The 19,337-nt window shown below is 39.5% G+C and overlaps 1 protein-coding gene across 1 annotated transcript in view; it reads left to right on the top strand.

The window, feature by feature from the left end:
• The window catches only part of ZFAND3 (zinc finger AN1-type containing 3), a 390,067-nt gene that overhangs the window by 287,149 nt on the left and 83,581 nt on the right, over window positions 1–19,337 (top strand). The window contains exon 4 of the mRNA XM_080665255.1: window positions 9,746–9,811. Coding sequence (XP_080521381.1) covers window positions 9,746–9,811 — 66 coding nt within the window. The remainder of the gene's footprint in view (window positions 1–9,745; window positions 9,812–19,337) is intronic.

The raw sequence follows: 19,337 nt of genomic DNA, 5'->3' as shown, positions 1-19,337 counted from the left end.
ATGTTGATGGCAAAATGCAAATATAGAAATCTAAGTTGGGCCATAGTTAAGCCTGTAAAGTCAGAACTGAAGTCTAAATTGAAGAAGCGACAGCTCCTGATTTTATATTCATATTAAATATGCTTTGTCACAGAGAGAAACAAAGTGTCTAAAAATAGAACTGACTTTATTATCCAGGTGATGTTTTAACCTCTCAAAAAGGGTTCCTAGTTTTGATCCCCAAGATGGTTGCTTTGAATTTCAGTGTTAATTGCTGTTGTACTTCATAACATCACAATTTGGAGTATTGGTGGTGGGTGTTTAGCAATCAGTATTTTAATATATGGGAAGCTCTGTTTGGGTCATAATGGTTCTAGGTGAGAGACTGTGTCTAAAAAACTAAAATCAAACAAATTTAACTGCTTGCTCAGAATTCTTTGAGTTCCATGAAACATGTTTTTACTCTTTCCACAAGTAGCAGAAATAAAATATGCTGGGTTGAAATAATGACTGTAGAGTGTATTCCAGTGTCCCTTGTATTTATTTACTTAAATATTTTCATTTTGTTGAAAATGGGAAAACTTTTTACTGTTATTTATACTAGTACATCAGTTGGTTTCTGCAAGACTAGAATAAACCAGTTGGCATGTGAGGAAAGTATGGAGAAATTGGAAATTATATTTACCTTTAGGTTCACTGTTTTGTTCTATACAACTGGTTCTCAAAGTGTGGTTCAGGGACCTGTGGAGGGCCCCAAGGCCCTTCATGGGGTCCACAAGATCCTTCCGTTTTCAATTACATATCTGTGTAAGGGTATTTTTTCTTTATATGCTTTGTATAAATACCTTGAAACAGATGGAATGTATACATGCAGATGTAAAAATCCAGATGTCTTTAAGCCAGGCCACTCTCATAGTTTTAAAAAATTTTAAAGTTGTTTTTCATAAAACATGTTGACATGTAATTATTTCTGTGAATTTTAAATGAGGATATATTTTAATTTTTTTTTTTTCAGTTTTAATTTTAGATCAGGTAAACATCAATAGTTTTAGCCCATATAAACAGAAGATCTATAGTGTCCTTAATAATTTTTAAGTGTAAAAAGATTCCAAGACCAAAATGTTTCAGAATTGCTGTGCTAGATCAACATGTAACTATAGTGAAAATGAACTATGTTTATTATGAGTTCCAGTTCCCTTCTGAATAGCCATGTATGTTCAGTCATTGCTTTTGGCCTGGACCATTTTCATTCAATAGTGAAAGAAAATATTTTTGTTTTGTTTTTCTAAAAATTGTACGTTAGTCCTAACCAGTTTGGCTCAGTGAATAGAAAGGTCCCAGGTTCGATTCCAGTCAAGGGCATGTACCTTGGTTGCGGGCACATCCCCAGCAGGAGGTGTGCAGGAGGCAGCTGATCGATGTTCCTCTCTCATTGATGTTTCTAACTCTCTATCCCTCTCCCTTCCTCTCTGTAAAAAATCAATAAAACATATTTTTAAAAAATTGTACATTAAGTTATACAACAGGCTGATTTGATATAGATATAGTGATTATTACAGTTAAGATAATTAACATATCTTTTCCTTACTTAGTTACCATTTTTTGTGATAGAAGTACCTGAAATCTACTTTTTTAAGCAAATTTCCAGTTTTCAATTTTTATTTTATCTTATTTTTAAATTTATTTTTCAATTACAGTTGATATACAGTATTATATTAGTTTTAGGTGTACAACACAGTGATTACACCTTTATATACTTTACAAAGTTATCACCCCAATAAGTCTAATATCTATCTGGCAACATATGTAGTTATTACAATATTATCGACCTATATTGCTTATTGAAAAATATATTTTGAACACTTAATATGCTAGATTACCAAAATAAGTAAAACTTTGTCCCTGCCCTGAGGCTCATTCCATTAAAGTCATTGCTTGTTCAGAAGAGGGCATTTTTTCCAAAACACATCAGTAATAGGGATGTCCACTCTGCTATAAAAGAGTTCGTCAGTACAGGCAAATAGAAAGCATTCCTGATTTCATTTTGTTTGCAGTGTTTTTCCCTGAGGAAGGTGGTATGGAAGAATTTTTAATTTTGTTTCTATTGAGCAATCCTTCCTATATAATAAAAGGCTAATATGCAAATTGTCCCCTCTGGAGTTCAACCCACCGGGAATTTGACTGCCCGCTTTAACGTGCGCTGACCACCAGGGGGCGGAGTGGAACAAAGGAAGGCCCCAGCCAGCAGCCAGCAGCCAGGTGAAGGAAGGCCCCAATCTGTCCTGATCACCACCAGGCCTAGAGACCCTACGCGTATACTCGGCCTCTAGTAGACTGATAAGCGGCCATGTGTATGGGCAGGCATATGTGTGTGCATGCACACACACACACTAATATTTGCAAAACTGCCCAGCACTGTAATATATAGGGGACTAGGAGTGGAATGGTAATGAAATTTTGTTGAGAAGCCTTTTATAAGCAAAATAGATTGCTACCAATATCAACTTCGATTCGTTTTGAAAATATCTTCCTCATGAATCCTTTAAGTAGATCTACATGCTGTGAGACAAGTGAGGGGTAGAACTTCTAACTGAGAGATTAGCACTTAGATTGTGCAACAATCTTCGTAAATGGTTTAATTTGGGAGTTTCATTTGGAGAAGTGGGAGGGCTATTATCTGTGCCGAAGATTTTCTGTAAACTTGGATTTCCACACATTATATCTTTATGTATCCTTGTTTTTAATCAATGGTGCTTTTCAAACTTAATTCTGTAGACAGATTAGGTGTGTCCTTTCTGATTAAAACAATTCATGAATTGCAGGTTTAGGGTGAGGTTGGAGGACAGGTTTTCTTTTCTGAAGAGATGACTTATTTTCTGTGCATTCTGGTCTGTACCTGATACTCATTTATTACCATTTACTATTTTAAGTTTTCATGTGTACTAGTACATTGAAGGCTTTTAAAAGAAGGAATATTTTACTGCTGAAGAAATATGGACTATTTGAAGATTATTAAAAGGTAGTTTTACATTCTTAATGTGGCACATCAGGAAACACTGTAGAGTTTATTTCACTATCTCCATTGCATGGATGTTTGTTTTTTGAAAGGCCTCATTAAAAAAACTCTCAATATGATATAAATCTCTAGAGAGGGGGGATAATTTTAGTTCCTGAATCTGTTGTCCTAAATCACCTTTGGAACTATAAGCCTGGAAAACTTGGATGCTGCAAAGGTAAACAATGTGCAGATTAAGATAGAGTGGAATTGACAAGCTGGTTAAAAAAGGATGATGCATTTCTAATTAGCTTACAGTGCCTTTAGTTGGAAATTAATTAGATGCTGTTATGTAAATGTCATGTTAATTAAGCAAGAATATTAAAGTGTTATAAATCTGCAAAAGGAATGGCTATTTTGTGTATTAATGCTTTGTAGTTAGCATGAAGGATCTGATAGAATATTTGTTTGATTATTGAGCTTCTTGTAATTTTTAGTTGACTGACTCCTTGACAGTCCATTTGTCCTAATTGGTGTGTTTTAGCACATGGTGTAACTGCAGCCAATGAGGGCAATAGAACCAAGAACTGAAAATGAAGAGTTATAACAGCTGTTTTAACAAAAGCTTTCTGGGTAGATTGCTGATCTCTATTTCCAAGGTTAAGGAGAAATACTATTTTTCTAATGCTATTTTTCTGTATTTATTCAGCCTTAAATTTTGAGGGCCTAAAATGATTGCCATCCTCAATGCAGCTGTCCTCCAAACCTGTGTTCTCTACTTTTCCTGAATTATAGTCTTCAACCAGTTTATGGGTACTAGCTCAGGGTTTTTTGGCATGCTCAATAACTCTACAGTTTCAAAAGAAAATTTAAGAATTCTGCTACTTTAGCTTGAAATGTCAGTGTTGATGGTTAATGTGATACCTTTATTCAGTCCTGGTTTTGTAAGTTACAGTGAATTTAATATGTAGACTTCAGCTTTACAGGCCTGAAATCAGTACTATTTCCCCAAGAAAATCCACTACCCTGTTGCAAATGCTATTAAGATTTCCAGTTGTTGGGAATAAAGCTGAAGAATTTCATTTCATGGTTCTCATGTGGAATTGCAAATGCAATCCATAGTGCTGCATTATGTATGACACCTTTAATACAAGAATAGAAACATCCCTAGAAGACAAGGTAGAGTATTCAGACTTATGGTCACAAACCACAGCTACCACAGACTCTAAATTGTTGAAACTTAGGAAAAAGTCCTCTGACTGTAGTATCAAATGCAAAATGATATACTGAATATCTTCAGATAATGAAGAAACTTGAAAAAAATTCTGATAATTAATTTGTTTTAGCAAAAGAAAGTAAAAAGCAGTCATGGTGATTGGTTGAAAGTGAGTTCATGTTGGTTAATCTTGTTACCTGGCCCGAGAGAGCCTGTCAGATTAAGGAAGAAACTTTTAACTGTGTTTTTTTTTTTTTACGTTTAAAAATTCAAAACTTATTCAAAACTCAGTTGCCACTAATATAGACTCGAAGGTAATGATAGGAATTGTTCTGTGCTTAGAAATACATTTATTTTCCCAACCTGATCCCACCACACACACACACAAAACTCACCAGTATGACCAAGTCATCAGGACACTTTTCACACCTTGCTCTTAAGTTATTAGCTCGGTTCACCCTACTGCTTGAGAAGGAGAGGAAGAAGAGCTAAAAATAGAGTTTACAATGATTTGTGGGACCATATGCCAGCCCTTCTCTCAGACATTAACCCAGTAAAAAAAGGACAACAGCATTTCTTGATGGAGCAGATGCCCTGACTTTGACCCTTGCCATCAACTTGCAAAATTATTTTGTTTGCTATAGCCACATGGGACTCACGTTAATATTTTTATTGTAGTCAGAAACCTGAAAAGGTTCCTCTTGAGTAACTCGTAATTTCCTACATTCATTTTAACAGAGTTGATTTGAAATTAATTGTGTAGGAGTATACATCATATCTCCTGTGGCTACTTATTTTATTCGAGAGTACACTAATTTTGTATGATACCACAGATATTGTAGTCTTTATGTACAGTGTTCATATGCATCTATTCTGGATTTTTAAAGAGTTTCATAGGTTATAGTCTGTCAGACCAAACTGAATTCCAAACTCTCTGTTTATAATATTGTGCAATTATCAAAGCTGGGATTTATTATCACTGCTAGTTACTCTTGCTGTCAATTTGTTTTGGCTCAGCTCTGGTTCTATTTGTATTTACTGTAATGTAGTGAATATATTGGATTGGGTTGTTAGTTTAATAAGCTCTCTGGAGAACAGTATCATGGTGATGCATGTGGAGATATGTATGCTAGGTAGCCTTAAAGTTTTTTGCACACTTGCCAAACCTGCATTAGGAATTCATTCATTAGGAGTTTTAGAAAGGATAACTGTCACCCTACAGATGAGGTAAAGTTTGCATTTATAAACATGGGAGTGTTAATTCATGAGTCCCAGCCAAATTTCTTTGAGGGTTTTGATTTGACCAATTTCTCACTTCTCATAATTTTACTGGATAAACTATTTTATGTTCTTTTAAAAAAGTATTCTGGTGGTTAAGTCGTTACTGACTCTTGAGCTCTGTGTTAAGGAACTCAGTGATCTTGGCCAGATATTGAGCTGAGATTTAAAGACACTATTATCAGAGACTGGAACTAATTGGGTTGTTATTATTTACATTGTGCTCAGCTGGTTTAAAAATGCACACTAATCTCTTTCTTTGCCCACTCCAATGTATTGCATCAAAATGTCCAGAGTCAAAGTCTGGGAAATCTGTACTTTAAAAATGCTCCCATGAACTTTCTGGATTCCAAAAATGTTCTAATATTTTTAGATGATAGTTATTACACACACACACACACACACACACACACACACACACACACACACACACACACATAGATGTACCTGTGTGGCCCGGTGCACGAAATTTGTGCATGGGGGGGCATTCCCTCAGCCCAGCCTGCACCCTCTCCAATCGGGAGCCCCTTGGGGGATGTCCGACTGCCGGTTTAGGCCCAATCCCTGTGATTGGGCCTAAACCGGCAGTCGGACATCTCTCTCGCAATCTGGGACCACTGGCTCCTAACTGCTCACCTGCCTGCCTGCCTGATCGCCCCTAACATCTCTCCCTGCCTGCCTGATCGCCCGCCCCTAACTGCCTCTGCCTGCCTGCCTAATTGCCCCTAACTACTCTCCCCTGCTGGCCTGATCTCGCCCCCAACTGCCCCTGCTTCCTGATCACCCCTAATTGCCCTCCCCTGCCGGCCTGATCTCACCCCCAACTGCCTTCCCCTGCTGGCCTGATCTCGCTCCCAACAGCCCTCCCCTGCTGGCCTGATCTCGCCCCCAACTGCTCTCCCTGCCAGCCTGATTGCCCCTAACTGCCTCTTCTTGCCTGATCACCCCTAACTGCCCTCCCCTCCTGGCCTGATCTTGCTCCCAACTGCCCTCCCCTGCTGGCCTGATCTTGCCCCCAACGGCCCTCCCCTGCTGGCCTGATCTCGCCCCTAACTGCTCTCCCCTGCCGGCCTGATCACCCCTAACTGCCTTTGCCTGCCTCATCACCCCTAACTGCCCTCCCCTGCTGGCCTGATCTCGCCCCCAACTGCCCTCCCCTGCCGGCCTGATCTCACCCCCAATGGCCCTCCACTGCCAGCCTGATCTCACCCCCAACTGCCTTCCCCTGCTGGCCTGATCTCGCTCCAACGGCCCTCCCCTGCTGGCCTGATCTCGCCCCCAACTACTCTCCCCTGCCAGCCTGATTGCCCCTAACTGCCTCTTCTTGCCTGATCACCCCTAACTGCCCTCCCCTGCCGGCCTGATCTCACCCCCAACTGCCTTCGCTGCCCCAGCCCCCACCACCATGGCTTTGTCTGGAAGGAAGTCAGACGTCCGGAAGATGGCCGGTTGACCCAGTCTAATTAGCATATTATGCTTGTATTAGTATAGATAGATTATATAGGATAGGATTGTTTAAATGGGGCAGGGGGGAGCCTTCTTCAGCAGGAGTAGATGCTCTTGGCAGACAAAAATGCATAATCCCTATATCTGGACTGATAGCCATATGCACTATGCTATAAACCGGTCATTAAAAAATGGAACCACTTTCTTACATCTTACACCAAACAGCTATTGCCCTTAAAACCCCTCCTCAACCCCCACCTTAGGTTCTGCCTTTGCAGTTCACCCAGATTAGTTTCTGATTGGTCAGTTTCTATGCCAGTCAATGTCAAAAGCTCCACCTCCTAGGCAGCCATTGGCTCCTCACAGTTCACCCAGATTTGGTTCTGATTGGTCGGTTTCTATGCCAGTCAGCGTCTCCGGGCCTATCTCCAGGCCTGATCAGAGAGGTGGGTCTGATCAGCAGTCCCCACGGAGGCCCGGAGAGAAAGAGAGAGGCAAGGGCTGATCAATAGCTGCCACAGAGGCTACAGATCAGACCCTGCTTCTCTGTCCAGGCCTCTCTCTGGGCCTGATCTGCAGCCCACGGCAACCCAGCACTGACTGCAGGACTGATTTCTGGTCAGTCGAGCCTTCTGTCATTACGGACCCTGGGTTTTTATATATTAGGATATTTAAACTCTTCAGGGTGTACATTTAAGATTTGTACATTTCATTTTAGTATTTTATTTTGTTATTGTTATACCTCAATTTTTAAAAAAGATTTTAATAGCCCTGGCCAGTGTAGCTTAGTTGGTTGCCAGTTGGATTCCTGGTCAGGGCACATGCCCAGGATGCAGGCTTGTTTGCTGATAGGGGGTGTATAGGAGGCAGCCAATTGATGTTCTGCTTTTACATTGATGTTTCTCTCTCTCCCCCCTCTCCTTCTAAAAATAAATAAAAAATATTTTTAAAGATTTTAATGAATGTACATTAGTCTCCTGATTCAGTCAAGCAGCTTGCACTGTTTTTTGTTTGTTTTTTATTCTCACCCAAGGATATGTTTATCAATTTTTAGAGAGAGAGAGAAAGGGGAAGGGAAGAGAAGAAGGAAGGGAGAGAGAGAAACATTGATGTGAGAGAGAAATATTGATGGGTTGCCTCCCGTACACACCCAACTGGGGATCAAACCCTCAATTCAGGTATGTGTCCTGAACAGGAATCGAACCTGCAACCATTTGGTGTATGGGATGATGCTCCAACCAACTCAGCCATCCAGCCAGGGCTCCATGTTACTTATTTTCATGTCACAGTTGCCTATTTGAACCTATTTAACTTTAGTATGTTAAGCTTTCTCTGGGGAAGTGACATTTGTAGAAAAATCCCCTGCTTTTTTGGTCTTTCATTTTATTCTTGCCTCATTTTGAAATTCTTCAAAAGTATTTCCAAGTGATGCTGGCCAATGATGAATATCCTTCTTTCTGATTACCATTTAGCATTCATTACTGGTTCCATATTCTTTGACATTTTTGATCCAGCTCTTTATTGTTATGTATTGTTCTCAATTATTTACACAAATGTTGTCCTCCTAATAAGATTGTAAGTTCCCTGAGCATGAGACTTACCCATGATGGCACATAGTAGGCATTTGCTAAGTGCTCGTTGACATTAATAATACACCTCCCCTTTTCCATTTCCCCTCTGTCTTCTTATACCCACTAAGGTTTGCCAAACTGCTGTTATGTCCTTGGTGTAGGAAAGAGTGGACTAACATGAACTCTTAGGCATGATTTCCAGGTCCCTAAATTCCATGGATCTTCATGGCATAAACTCTAAGAATAGGTCTTAGAGGTTTTTCATCTTTCTTTCCTTTCGATTAGTAAGTTCAGTGATATGAAATCTTCTTCTGGGTGATATACAACTCTGTCAATTAACCATGTTTACCTTCACTAGTCATAGTCACCTGGGACCCTTTTCAGAAAATATGTGTAACATTTGCCTGTGTGTTCTATTTCTTTATAATCATCACCACGGCCCTTTCCAGGGCATATCAAGAACCAGTGGTCTTCATGTTTATTTATTAACTTCTAATTTTAGAAGTTAGGGCATGGTTGGTAGGGAGTGTTGAGGTATATATCAATATCAACTTAAGAACTTGTTGGTAGTCCTGATTCAGAACCAACTTAAGAATTTGTTGGTGGTCTTGAAATTATTGCTTTTCAATCCTTCACCCACTGACTGACTAAATCTTTTGCTTACTCTTGAATTATGCCTATTCATCAGATTTCTGGACCCTCCAAGATTCCATGAATGCCCTCTATATCATATTCTTATAATTAAACTAGACATTTCTTTCTTGGTTCCAGTGCTCTCTTTATATATTAAAATGATCTTTATTTCTTTTGACAAGCAGTTTGTTGTTCCTTAGGCAGCCCCCCCCCCCCCCCCCAAATAAGGCTAGTTTTGCAGTGAATTCAAAGGTAGGATAACAACTGAGATCAGCCTATGAAGGTGTACTCCTGCTTGTTGCTTTGTAGAAAAACTCATCTCCCCAAACTTGTAGGTAATTTCTTCTTGCTGGATTGGAATTCTAGTTAAAATTTTATCCTTTAACTTTTTAACATTATGTGATATTCAGTTAGTTTTTACGAAAAGCATGTTCTAATGTAGAGAAAAATATAGATCTAAATTGCTGAACTAAGTTCATCTACCACTATCACCACCTTTTCCATCTTTCCTATTATGCATATTTGCGGGTTAATCCCTGCCTTTTTAGGTTTCTCTTTATACAAGATAGCAGCTATGGGTATGTAGCCGGTATGTCCTGACTGATGTGCCTGCCTTTCTGTTTCTAGGTGGGCCATGCACAGACACAGCTCATGTCTCGTTAATCACACCAACCAAAAGATCCTGTGGTACAGGTACGTATATCATTCTTGTTTTTTTAAAATCCTCACCCGAGGATATTTTTCCATTGATTTTTAGAGAGTGGAAGAGAGAGGGAAAGACAGAGAGAAACATTGATGTGAGAGAAACACATTGATTGGTTGCGGGGCCTGGGCCTGAGAGGAGCCTGCAACCAAGGTACGTGCCCTTGACCGGAATCTGACCCAGGACCCTTTGGTCCATAGGCTGACATTCTATCCACTGTGCCAAACCAGCTAGGGCCATACATCATTCTTATCTGGCTTCATTCTTATCTGAATTATTCACAGAAATTAGCTACTGGTTTTAATGTGGTGTCCTTGCCAGGATGCTCTCTAATTTCTTCCATCAATTTTGAAGTGATATAGTTTGTGCTTAATATTGGGAGTGGAGTGTGAGCAGAGGTCAACGTGGTGTTCTTGGAGGTCAAATTGACTGAGTTAAACCAAGAAGATAGACAGTTTCCTAATGTCTGAAGAATATTATAACATGAAACATATATTGCCCATTTTCTAGCATGTGGCTAATTTGTCTGAGTCTTGGACTTACTACAAAAATTATTTAAACAATGGAGACTGGAAGGTGAAAGAAGTTGTAGTACAGATAATCAGTGTTTTAACTTGACTATTAGAATATCCTAATAGTTTTGGAAAATTACTTTCTCTCTCACCTTCAGTGCATGGGGTATGCTGAAATTATTCTTTTCAGATACATAAAGTCTCCCAAAAATCTTTGTGCATCTATGACATTTTCATTAAATATGAAGTCATGAATCTTGTAGCTCTCTAAAAAGCAGTCATAATGGCCATTGCTCCCTTAGCCTATAGCTCAATTTATTTTAAACAGTAAATTTGCCTTTTCCAATAATGCTGCCTGTTATTTAAAATATCTCAAGGATTATATTTGGAAGAGTCAAAATAATTATATTGTTTTTCTAAAGGTCACAGTCAAAGTATTTTTCATAATTTAAAAAGTCCTTTTAACTTTTCAACAAAAATAGCCCAAACTATTTCTACATACAAACTCATTCTGAAACCTCAGCCCTTTCAAATGCTCATAGTTTTTATGTTAAACTAACTCAAACAGGCCTGACCTTGCACAGTTCCTGAGTAGCATCCAGGCATTGAACTCTGGGAATTTAATTTTACGCTTCTGTTCCACATGACCAGTTTTGAGGCAGGGTTGTGTGAGAAGGTCTTGGCATGCTCTCATCCCTCCTGTCCATAGTTACCCAAGTTCCACTGGGTAGTTCCAATGGACATGGAAGAGAACTGTGCCCTGGAGTGAGACAGACCATCCTGATTAGCCAGTGGGAAGTCAGAGCCAGCTTCCTACCCACTCCAGCCAGAAGCTTGAAAACATTCAGAATCCTTTGATTTCAGGTCCAACACATTACACGAACAGTGTCTTTTAGTCTTCCTTCTTTCCTTCCAGTCTTGGCCCTCAGTGCAGGTTTCCTGTTAGCACTACCAATGTGTTTAGGTAGCAGTCAAGGAGTGAACCTCAAGCACATTGGGTCATCCTGAGAGATAGAGAAAAAGAGACTCGTGTGCTCAGCTTAGGCACCGAAACTAGTAGGAATCTTTCTTTGAATATTATGTACTTGTGTCCTTCATATTCTAGACATGTGTTTTCTTCTCCCATACTATTTTGTGTATCTGAAAATAATAATAGCATTTATTGCATGCTAACTGTATTACCAGGCACCATTCAATATGCTTTACATACATGACCATTTAATCTTCAGAACAAATCTGCAAGAGAGTTATTCCTCTTTTACAGATGGCAAAATAGATACTCAGAAAATTAAGTACATTTCTTGGAGTAATATTGTAGTAAGAAATAGAAACAGAACTTAAACACAGATCTTTCAGATACTAAAGCCTGTGTTGTTTTGCACTACATCACGTTACTGCTTATCACATCTATACTAATAAAAGGGTAAGTGCTAATTAGACCGGATAGACCGGACGTCCTTCCGGACAAAGCCACAGTGGTGGGGCTGAGGCAGAGGCAGTTAGGGTTGCAGGAAGGTGAGCGGTTGGGAGCCAGCAGTCCCGGATTGCGAGAGGGATGTCCATCTGCCAGTTTAGGCCTGATCCTTGTGGATCAGGCCTAAACCAGCAGTCGCCCCAGTGCACAAATTTCATGCACCGAGCCTCTAGTTGTATTATAATTATGCTCCTAGCCAGATGGTGGAAAAGCATATCATTGAATGAAATAGGGAGAATGGGAGACACATAATTGGAAATACAGCATGTAATGAAGTAGTGTTTAAAATGTGAGTTCTAAAAGCAGGTCTGGTGTCAGATCCTAGCTTTATGTATTACAAAATGTGATTTTAGGTAAATAAGTTAATATCTCAAAATTTGTACTTTATCTGTAAAATGGGATGATAAATCTACTGCCAAGGTTTGGTCTAAGAAATAATATGCATAAAGCTCACATATGCATAATAATATGCATAAAGCTCTCTAAAGGTAATTGCTATTTCAGTGTAATTGTATCATTAAAGATTATGTGTATACAGTAACCAACCATTAAATGCTGTGGATAACACATCAGTAGGTAATTTAGATAGAAAGAAGACTAGAAGTGCAGAATTCATTGCTATACCTAGTTCCATTAATTGATTTTATGTTGATTACATTTTTTGTTGCATTTTAGTATTACAGTAGGAACTCATAGTAATATTTTTAGGTCTCCGTAAAGTGAAATGATAAGCAAGGCTTGAGCTCTCAGTCACACATTTCCAGGCCTTCTTTTAAGTGACTACATAGCTCTTAACTAGGAAAAGATTGAGAATTTCTGACTTGGAAGGAAATTAATGAAATGTGCAGGTCATCTTCTAAAAAATCAGAAGGAAAGTTGAGATCGCTCAGCCTGCACATTAAAGGTTATCAAGTTCAGCCTGGTGCACTTTTTAAGAAGCCTCTCTGTGCCCCCTCAGACTTCCTGAACTAGCCTTACTATGGCCCTGACGTCCGACTTGTATGGGTCATTGGTTGAGTGTTGACCTATGAACCAGGAGGTCACAGTTTGATTCCCAGGCAGGATGTGTGCCCTGGTTGCAGGCTCGATCCCCAGTGCGGAGCATGCAGGAGGCAGCCAACCAATGATTCTCTCTCATCTTTGATGTTTCTGTCTCTCTCGCTCTCCCTTCCTCTCTGAAATCAATAAAAATATATTTAAACAACAACAAAAAACTATGGCCCTGACACCAGAGATCAGAGTTTCCTGATTGTCAGAGGTAAATTGAATGATTTGTTTTGAGAACTGCAGGTTGACAGTCTTTGTCTCCATCTTTCTGTCTGTCCTTGAATCAGCAGGCTGCCCATGATGGGGATTCTGAGCATTTTTCTAATGAGTCATCATCAATTATAGTGTTACATTGCTGGAGTGTTCTTGTATTCCTTATGCCTAGGTTCTTCAAGAGAGGGCTCATACCTCCAGCATGCTTTGTGGTGCTTCTGCCATAAAGGGGCACAGTCACAGTAGCTCTCCCAAAGAGCTCCTAGAGCACAGGGCTTCAGGCATAGATGATCTGTACATAATTACCTGACAGTAGTATCACTTTTTCCTTGGAGTGAGACCCTGTGAATTAGGTCTTACTGACCCCCTCCAAACCAATCTGTTCAATATAAGGTTGGACCTAAAGCAGCCTCCAGCATAGTAATGGCGTGTGCTAAGAGAAAGATACTTAGGCTAAAATATAGTGGTTCTTTAGGTCAATGGTCCCTGGAGAAGGCATATCTATATATATAAAAGCCTAAGTGACTGGTCGACTGGTTGGACTGGTGACTATGATGCACACTGACCACCAGGGGACAGACGCTCAACGCAGGTGCTGCCCCCTGGTGGTCAGTGCACTCCCACAGTGGGAGCGCTGCTAAGCTGACCCATGAGCACTAGACGCAGGGCTCACGGCTGGCTGTTGCAGCCCAGAGACCGCAGCGGAAGAGCAGCGAGCCTACCTAGCAGCTGCATCAGCAGGCATAGTGGGGCTGGGATGAGCAGGAGCGGCAGGCAGGAGTGACAGGTGGCATTGGACTGCCTGTTTTGGCCGATCCCCACAGGCTACACCGAGGGACCCCACTGTTGCACGAATCCGTGCACTGGACCTCTAGTAATGTATAATCTGTGAGGTACGGGGAGAAAATAGTAAAAGTTCTTTATCTCAGCCTTTTAAATTTTCTGTTTTGCAGATTCATTTTATAATTATATAGCAGTCCACACATATAGTTTAAAACCAGCAAATACATAGGATGCATATTAAAGGTACATAGCCAAATATCTTAGAGAGTGTACACGCAAAAAAAAAAGTTAGCGACCTTTTCAGTGAACAGGTCATTTTCTTTTTAGTACTTTGAAAATTAGATCTAAAGATTAGCATTAGGCTCATAATTACAAGCCTGAGTGGTTGATTAATAACGTCTCTATGTTTCAGGGGACTAATGTTGATCTGAGGATATTGTAATTTAAACAGGTGGAAAACAGTATAGAGTGGCTTGTCTCCAACCATCAAAGTGAGAGGGGGAACTCTTTTTTTTTTTTACACTTTATTTTTACTATTGACACTATACATATCCTCCCCATTCTCCCTCCCCCCCCCCCCCCCCCCGTTCCCCCACACACACCCTGTCCACCTCCACCCAGCCCTCGTTCCCCCTTTCCTCTGGCCATCATCATAGTATTGTCTGTGTCTGTAGGTTATACAGATATGTTCTTTGGCTAATCCCTTCACCTTTTTTCACCCAGTTTCCCAAGAGGGAACTCTTTTTAAGAAATTGCTCTGTGGTAACTGGAAGTCTAAGAAATCTAAGAAGCAGGTTGCAAAAAGTAGTAGTGGCAAGTAAAAGATCAGTTTGTATTTGTAAACTAGGTCAGAAACTCTTTTCTTTAGATGCTGGCTTTTGGCTACATAGCACTATTAACAGTTAAACTCTGTAATCTTCAGATGGGAAAAAAATAAACAGCAGCACCATGATTATTTTGGTATTTAAAGCAGAGAAAATTAAGTGAAGGTGCTGTGACTTTGTAGAGCTCTGGGAACTGTCAGCAAAGAGTTGAAAAGTGCTGCAAATCCCAGGTTGCTTTGGTTAGAATGTGAGAGTTAAAGCATATCACACCTTCAGATAACTAGAGAGAGCTTACCTTTCTTCAAAGGCTTTGGGTATTTTGCACATGTTCCCTTGTTAATTCTCACAACATTCCTGCCAAGAATGAATATATTGTGAAGGAAAAGAGTTCCCTTTCCTTGGCAACAAACCACCTTTTGTCCTTCATCTTTTCTAACTATTAAGTTATACCTTAAGCCCGTGGTCGGCAAACTGCGGCTCTCGAGCCACATGCGACTCTTTGGTCCCTTGCGTGTGGCTCTTCCACAAAATACCACGGCGTGGGCGAGTCTATTTTGAAGAAGTGGCGTTAGAAGAAGTTTAAGTTTAAAAAATTTGTCTCTCAAAAGAAATTTCAATCGTTGTACTGTTGATATTTGGCTCTGTTGACTAATGAGTTTGCTGACCACTGCCTTAAGCCAAAACGTTGTAATCAGAGCTGTGGTCATCCTTTTTAGACAACTTTATTTGGAAAGTGTTTGGATATTTATGTGAATATCTTCAGGAAGTCATATTTTTTTATTTATTTTTAAAAATATATTTTTATTGATTTCAGAGAGGAAGGGAGAGAGAAAGAGATAGAAACATCAATAAAAAAAAATTTAAAAAAAAGAAATATCAATGATGAGAGAGTCATTGATGGCTGCCTCCTGCACCCCCCACACTGGAGATTGAACCACAACCTTCTGATTCATAGACAATCACTGAGCCATTCTGGCCAGGCCAGAAAGTCACATTTTTTATGTTTAAAGTGCCTTATGGGAGGTCTTTTGCCTTTTTTTTAAAGACATGTAACCTTTTTTTTTTTTTATAAGACTTATTTGCAGAGTTACAGAAGTTATTTTGTATTTTATGTATTGGAATTTGCTACTGGTAAAATTTAAAATTTAAGTTGTAATGGACAGATAGAACCATGTCTTGTCTTAAATGTTCTTAGAGAAAAAGTCTCTCTCCAGCAGGATCCTTGAACATGACTAACCCAAGGATTCTGCTCCTTCCAGATGGAGGATTAAGCAGTTCTTAGCTCTAGGACCTGGGTTGACTATATCAAAGCATAGACTTTTTAGCATATGAAAAAAAGGAAATTGTTCCTTCCCAGTTTTAACCACTCTATGGCTTGATTTTGTGTTTTCATTTTATAGTCCCTTTATTTCTGAAGTTAAAATAAAAAGTCATAAACAAGCTTGCAGACTTGATGGTACTGTTTACAGGCTTTTGCTCCACAATATCTATATTCACTATTACTCTTCTTCCAGCAAATATGTTGAGCAAATAATATTCTCTCTGATCGACTTGAAAAATGATAGTTTTAAAATGCTCTGTGTAGGAGCTCCAGTGGCGCAATCAGCGCGCGGTACTTATAAAATGCTCTGTGTATGTTAAAAATGTGATTATAGTTAGTAGAATAGCAAGTAAAATAGCCATTTGTGGGGCCATACGGGAGTTGTAGTATTGTTTGATATGAAAGCGGATGGGACTAGAAACTCCCATTAGAAACCAATGCAGGTTTTCTCATAAAGTACCATCTTTTCACTCGGTAAGAAGCATGTTAATTCAGTTTAACTATCTATCCTTTGCCTGCTTTTTCTTTTCTTTCCTCTTGGAAAGCACATGTTTATTAACGTTTTAGGTCACCTATTTTCCTTTCAGCATGATGAACAGTGACATGAACTAGATAGCCTTGTATTGTTCATTGTTTCCCTTTTTTCCCTTAAAACCTTTTTTTGGCTCATTTCTCTCAGGCAACCTGCTTGTGATATTATTGTCTGTTTTTACAAAGACAAGAGAAGAAATCCTCTTTCACTTGGGAGATAAGAGAAGTTTGATGTTCTAAACACTTTCCACATCAGTGTTCAGAAGCCATTTAAAGGGGAATGTTTCATTGTTGTTATGTTACCGTGAGGTTTCTATAAGATCTTTTAAATTGATTCAGAAGCTAAAGGGTGGCAGTGTTAAATCAGAAGTGGCCCTGTAAATCTTAGAAATACCCACAGTTGTGTGTTTTATCTCCTGGTAAAGTCAGTATTCATGGAAACATTTCAACCAGTATATTTAATTCTAGAGAGTTGAGTCCTTGACTATAAACTGTATTGGTCCATATTACACTTTGTAAATGACTCTTCTAAGAAGGACTCTGTAGAGCTTAACAGAAGGTAGTTTTGGGTGTGATTCAACTATGTAATTCAGTTCTTTTTTCTTTTTTAATTATTTCTTTTTGGTCCTTAAGGTACAGCTTTTCCCTCTGGTCTGCACTATCAGCATTTGAGACAGAAAGTTAGAAATTTGACCTACTTATGTAATATGCAACTTTCCATCAGGAGGAGATTAGGGAAGATATAAACCTTTTATTTTATTTTTTTAGCATTTAATGTAACCATTGAAGAAAGATCAAAATAGTAACCTGGCATGGCAAGGAAAAAGTATTTTAAAATGTTTTACCTTGTGTATTCATCATTTTGGGTCCTAAAGAAGTTCATTTAATTCCTGAGGCAGGGGACAAAAATGAATACCAACTATTTGGAAGATTGCAAAAAAAAAATGTCTAATCTAAAAGGTGCATGTTATGTTTTACCATCCAAGGGGATGGGGGGAAGGCATAGGATACCATGGTTTGCCATAGTTTATTTGCTGACAGTATGAGCTTTTTGGCCATTGAGTGGAAAACTGGGGAGGGGAAATAAATTGCTACATGATTTTTCATGTGGGTTTTTTTTTTCCTATACCAACTTTAATCTGCCTGAGTTGTTGCTTATATTAAAGAATAGAATGAGATAGGAAAGCACTGTATAATTAGGTGACTTGATCTCAATATGTAAATAATAGCAAGTGAGTTTAAAAGCACCTCATACAATGTACAGATCTGAAAAAAGATTGGAGAGAGCTTACTGTTTTTCATTTGTACCCCTGAATGAGAGTTAGGTCCCATTGTCCCCAGTCTTTGTGTTTGTGTTACAGGCTAGCTAGACATGTAATGTATGAGAATTTGCTGAGCTTGAAGTCATTGGCTTGTTTCACAAGCCTTGTTTGGGTTTTCCTTAAGAGAAGCAATGGCTTCCTTTCTGAGAACAGGCTGATATAAATGAATATCAAGCCAGGATGCCAATCTTACCAACAGGGATTTTTGTACTTGAAGGATAAAAATGCACTCCAGTATGAAAATGAAAACGCAGTGATGAGGCTTGTTGCTATTTGGGGTATGTGTGTATATGAGAAGCCTAGGCTGTGGTGTTGAGCTGCTCACGGTCCACTTGGTTTGTGCTAATTCAGTTTGCTTGGATCCTTGAATGCAGTTACAACTGAGGGTTTTTGCCTTTGTGGTTATTTATTTTATCATAGCTTGCACTCTTACCAAGGAGAAAAGTTCTGAACTTCCATTAATTAGCTGTTCTATTGCTCCACTGGGGCAAAATGCCTGAACCAACATTGTTTTAAAAAGATTATCAAGGGAATTTAATGCCCCTCTCCTCCTTTAAAACTTTTGGATTATTTGGGGGGGCAGATATATGGGGGGTTTCTTTTCAGGTGCTGCTCCATAGCATGTATGTGCCTGTTAAGAGCCCAGCATGTTAGAAATGTAGCTTTCCCAAAGCAGTCTTACCAGAAGGAGCAAGATAGAACAGCCGTAATGCTGCATTATAAATCATCGGGGCCTCGCAATGATACTGCCCATTAAGGAGACTTTTTTTGTGTGTGTGTGCTCTACTCAGTTCCTAGCTGTACTAATAGAACAGCACATCAAGCAAGGCTGTAAATAAAAGTTATTACCTAATAGGTGGGTGCTGAAGTGGAACGGACGGAGCTGAGGCATGGAGGCCTTATTACCGCTCATCAGCAATTATAAACAGGATAAAGTGTCTGGGACTTGGGCTGATGCAGCAAGGGCTAATAGAGGCTGGGAATGACACTAGGCCATGATAGGATGATGTATGCTGATGCGTTTTTACTGTCTCATCGTGCTGCTTGCTTCCAAGACAAGTTATGTTATCTATTTTCCTGCTTGCTCATCTATCTGAGGAGACATTCCCATTGCCTCTCCTGCCAGCAGGTGGGCTGGCATTTATTCCTCATACCTGTGTCTCCTTCTAAGGCAACCCCCTCATGAAGAGTCTTCAGAAGTATTTCATAATCATGCCGATTAAAGCCATACTCTTATTGTATCATCTGCTGTCATGGGTATAGATCACACCTTCAGAAGTGGTTGCTTACGTGGAATATAGGACCAGCTGAGGCACTATAGTTAGTCTGCCAGCCCAGTACTTGATTCAAAGACCACTGACATTCCTGCAGTAGATTCTGAAGTGACATGCAAAAGAAGTGGTAAATATGCATTTTGTTCCTGGGAGCTGATCCCATAAACAGAACAAGTACAGAAACATAAATACTACTAATTTCAGCTATAGAGAGC

Source organism: Plecotus auritus (assembly GCF_963455305.1).
Source record: "Plecotus auritus genome assembly, chromosome: 4".
Classification (NCBI taxonomy): Eukaryota; Metazoa; Chordata; class Mammalia; order Chiroptera; family Vespertilionidae; genus Plecotus; species Plecotus auritus.
This window is presented reverse-complemented; position numbering and strand designations above follow the sequence as displayed.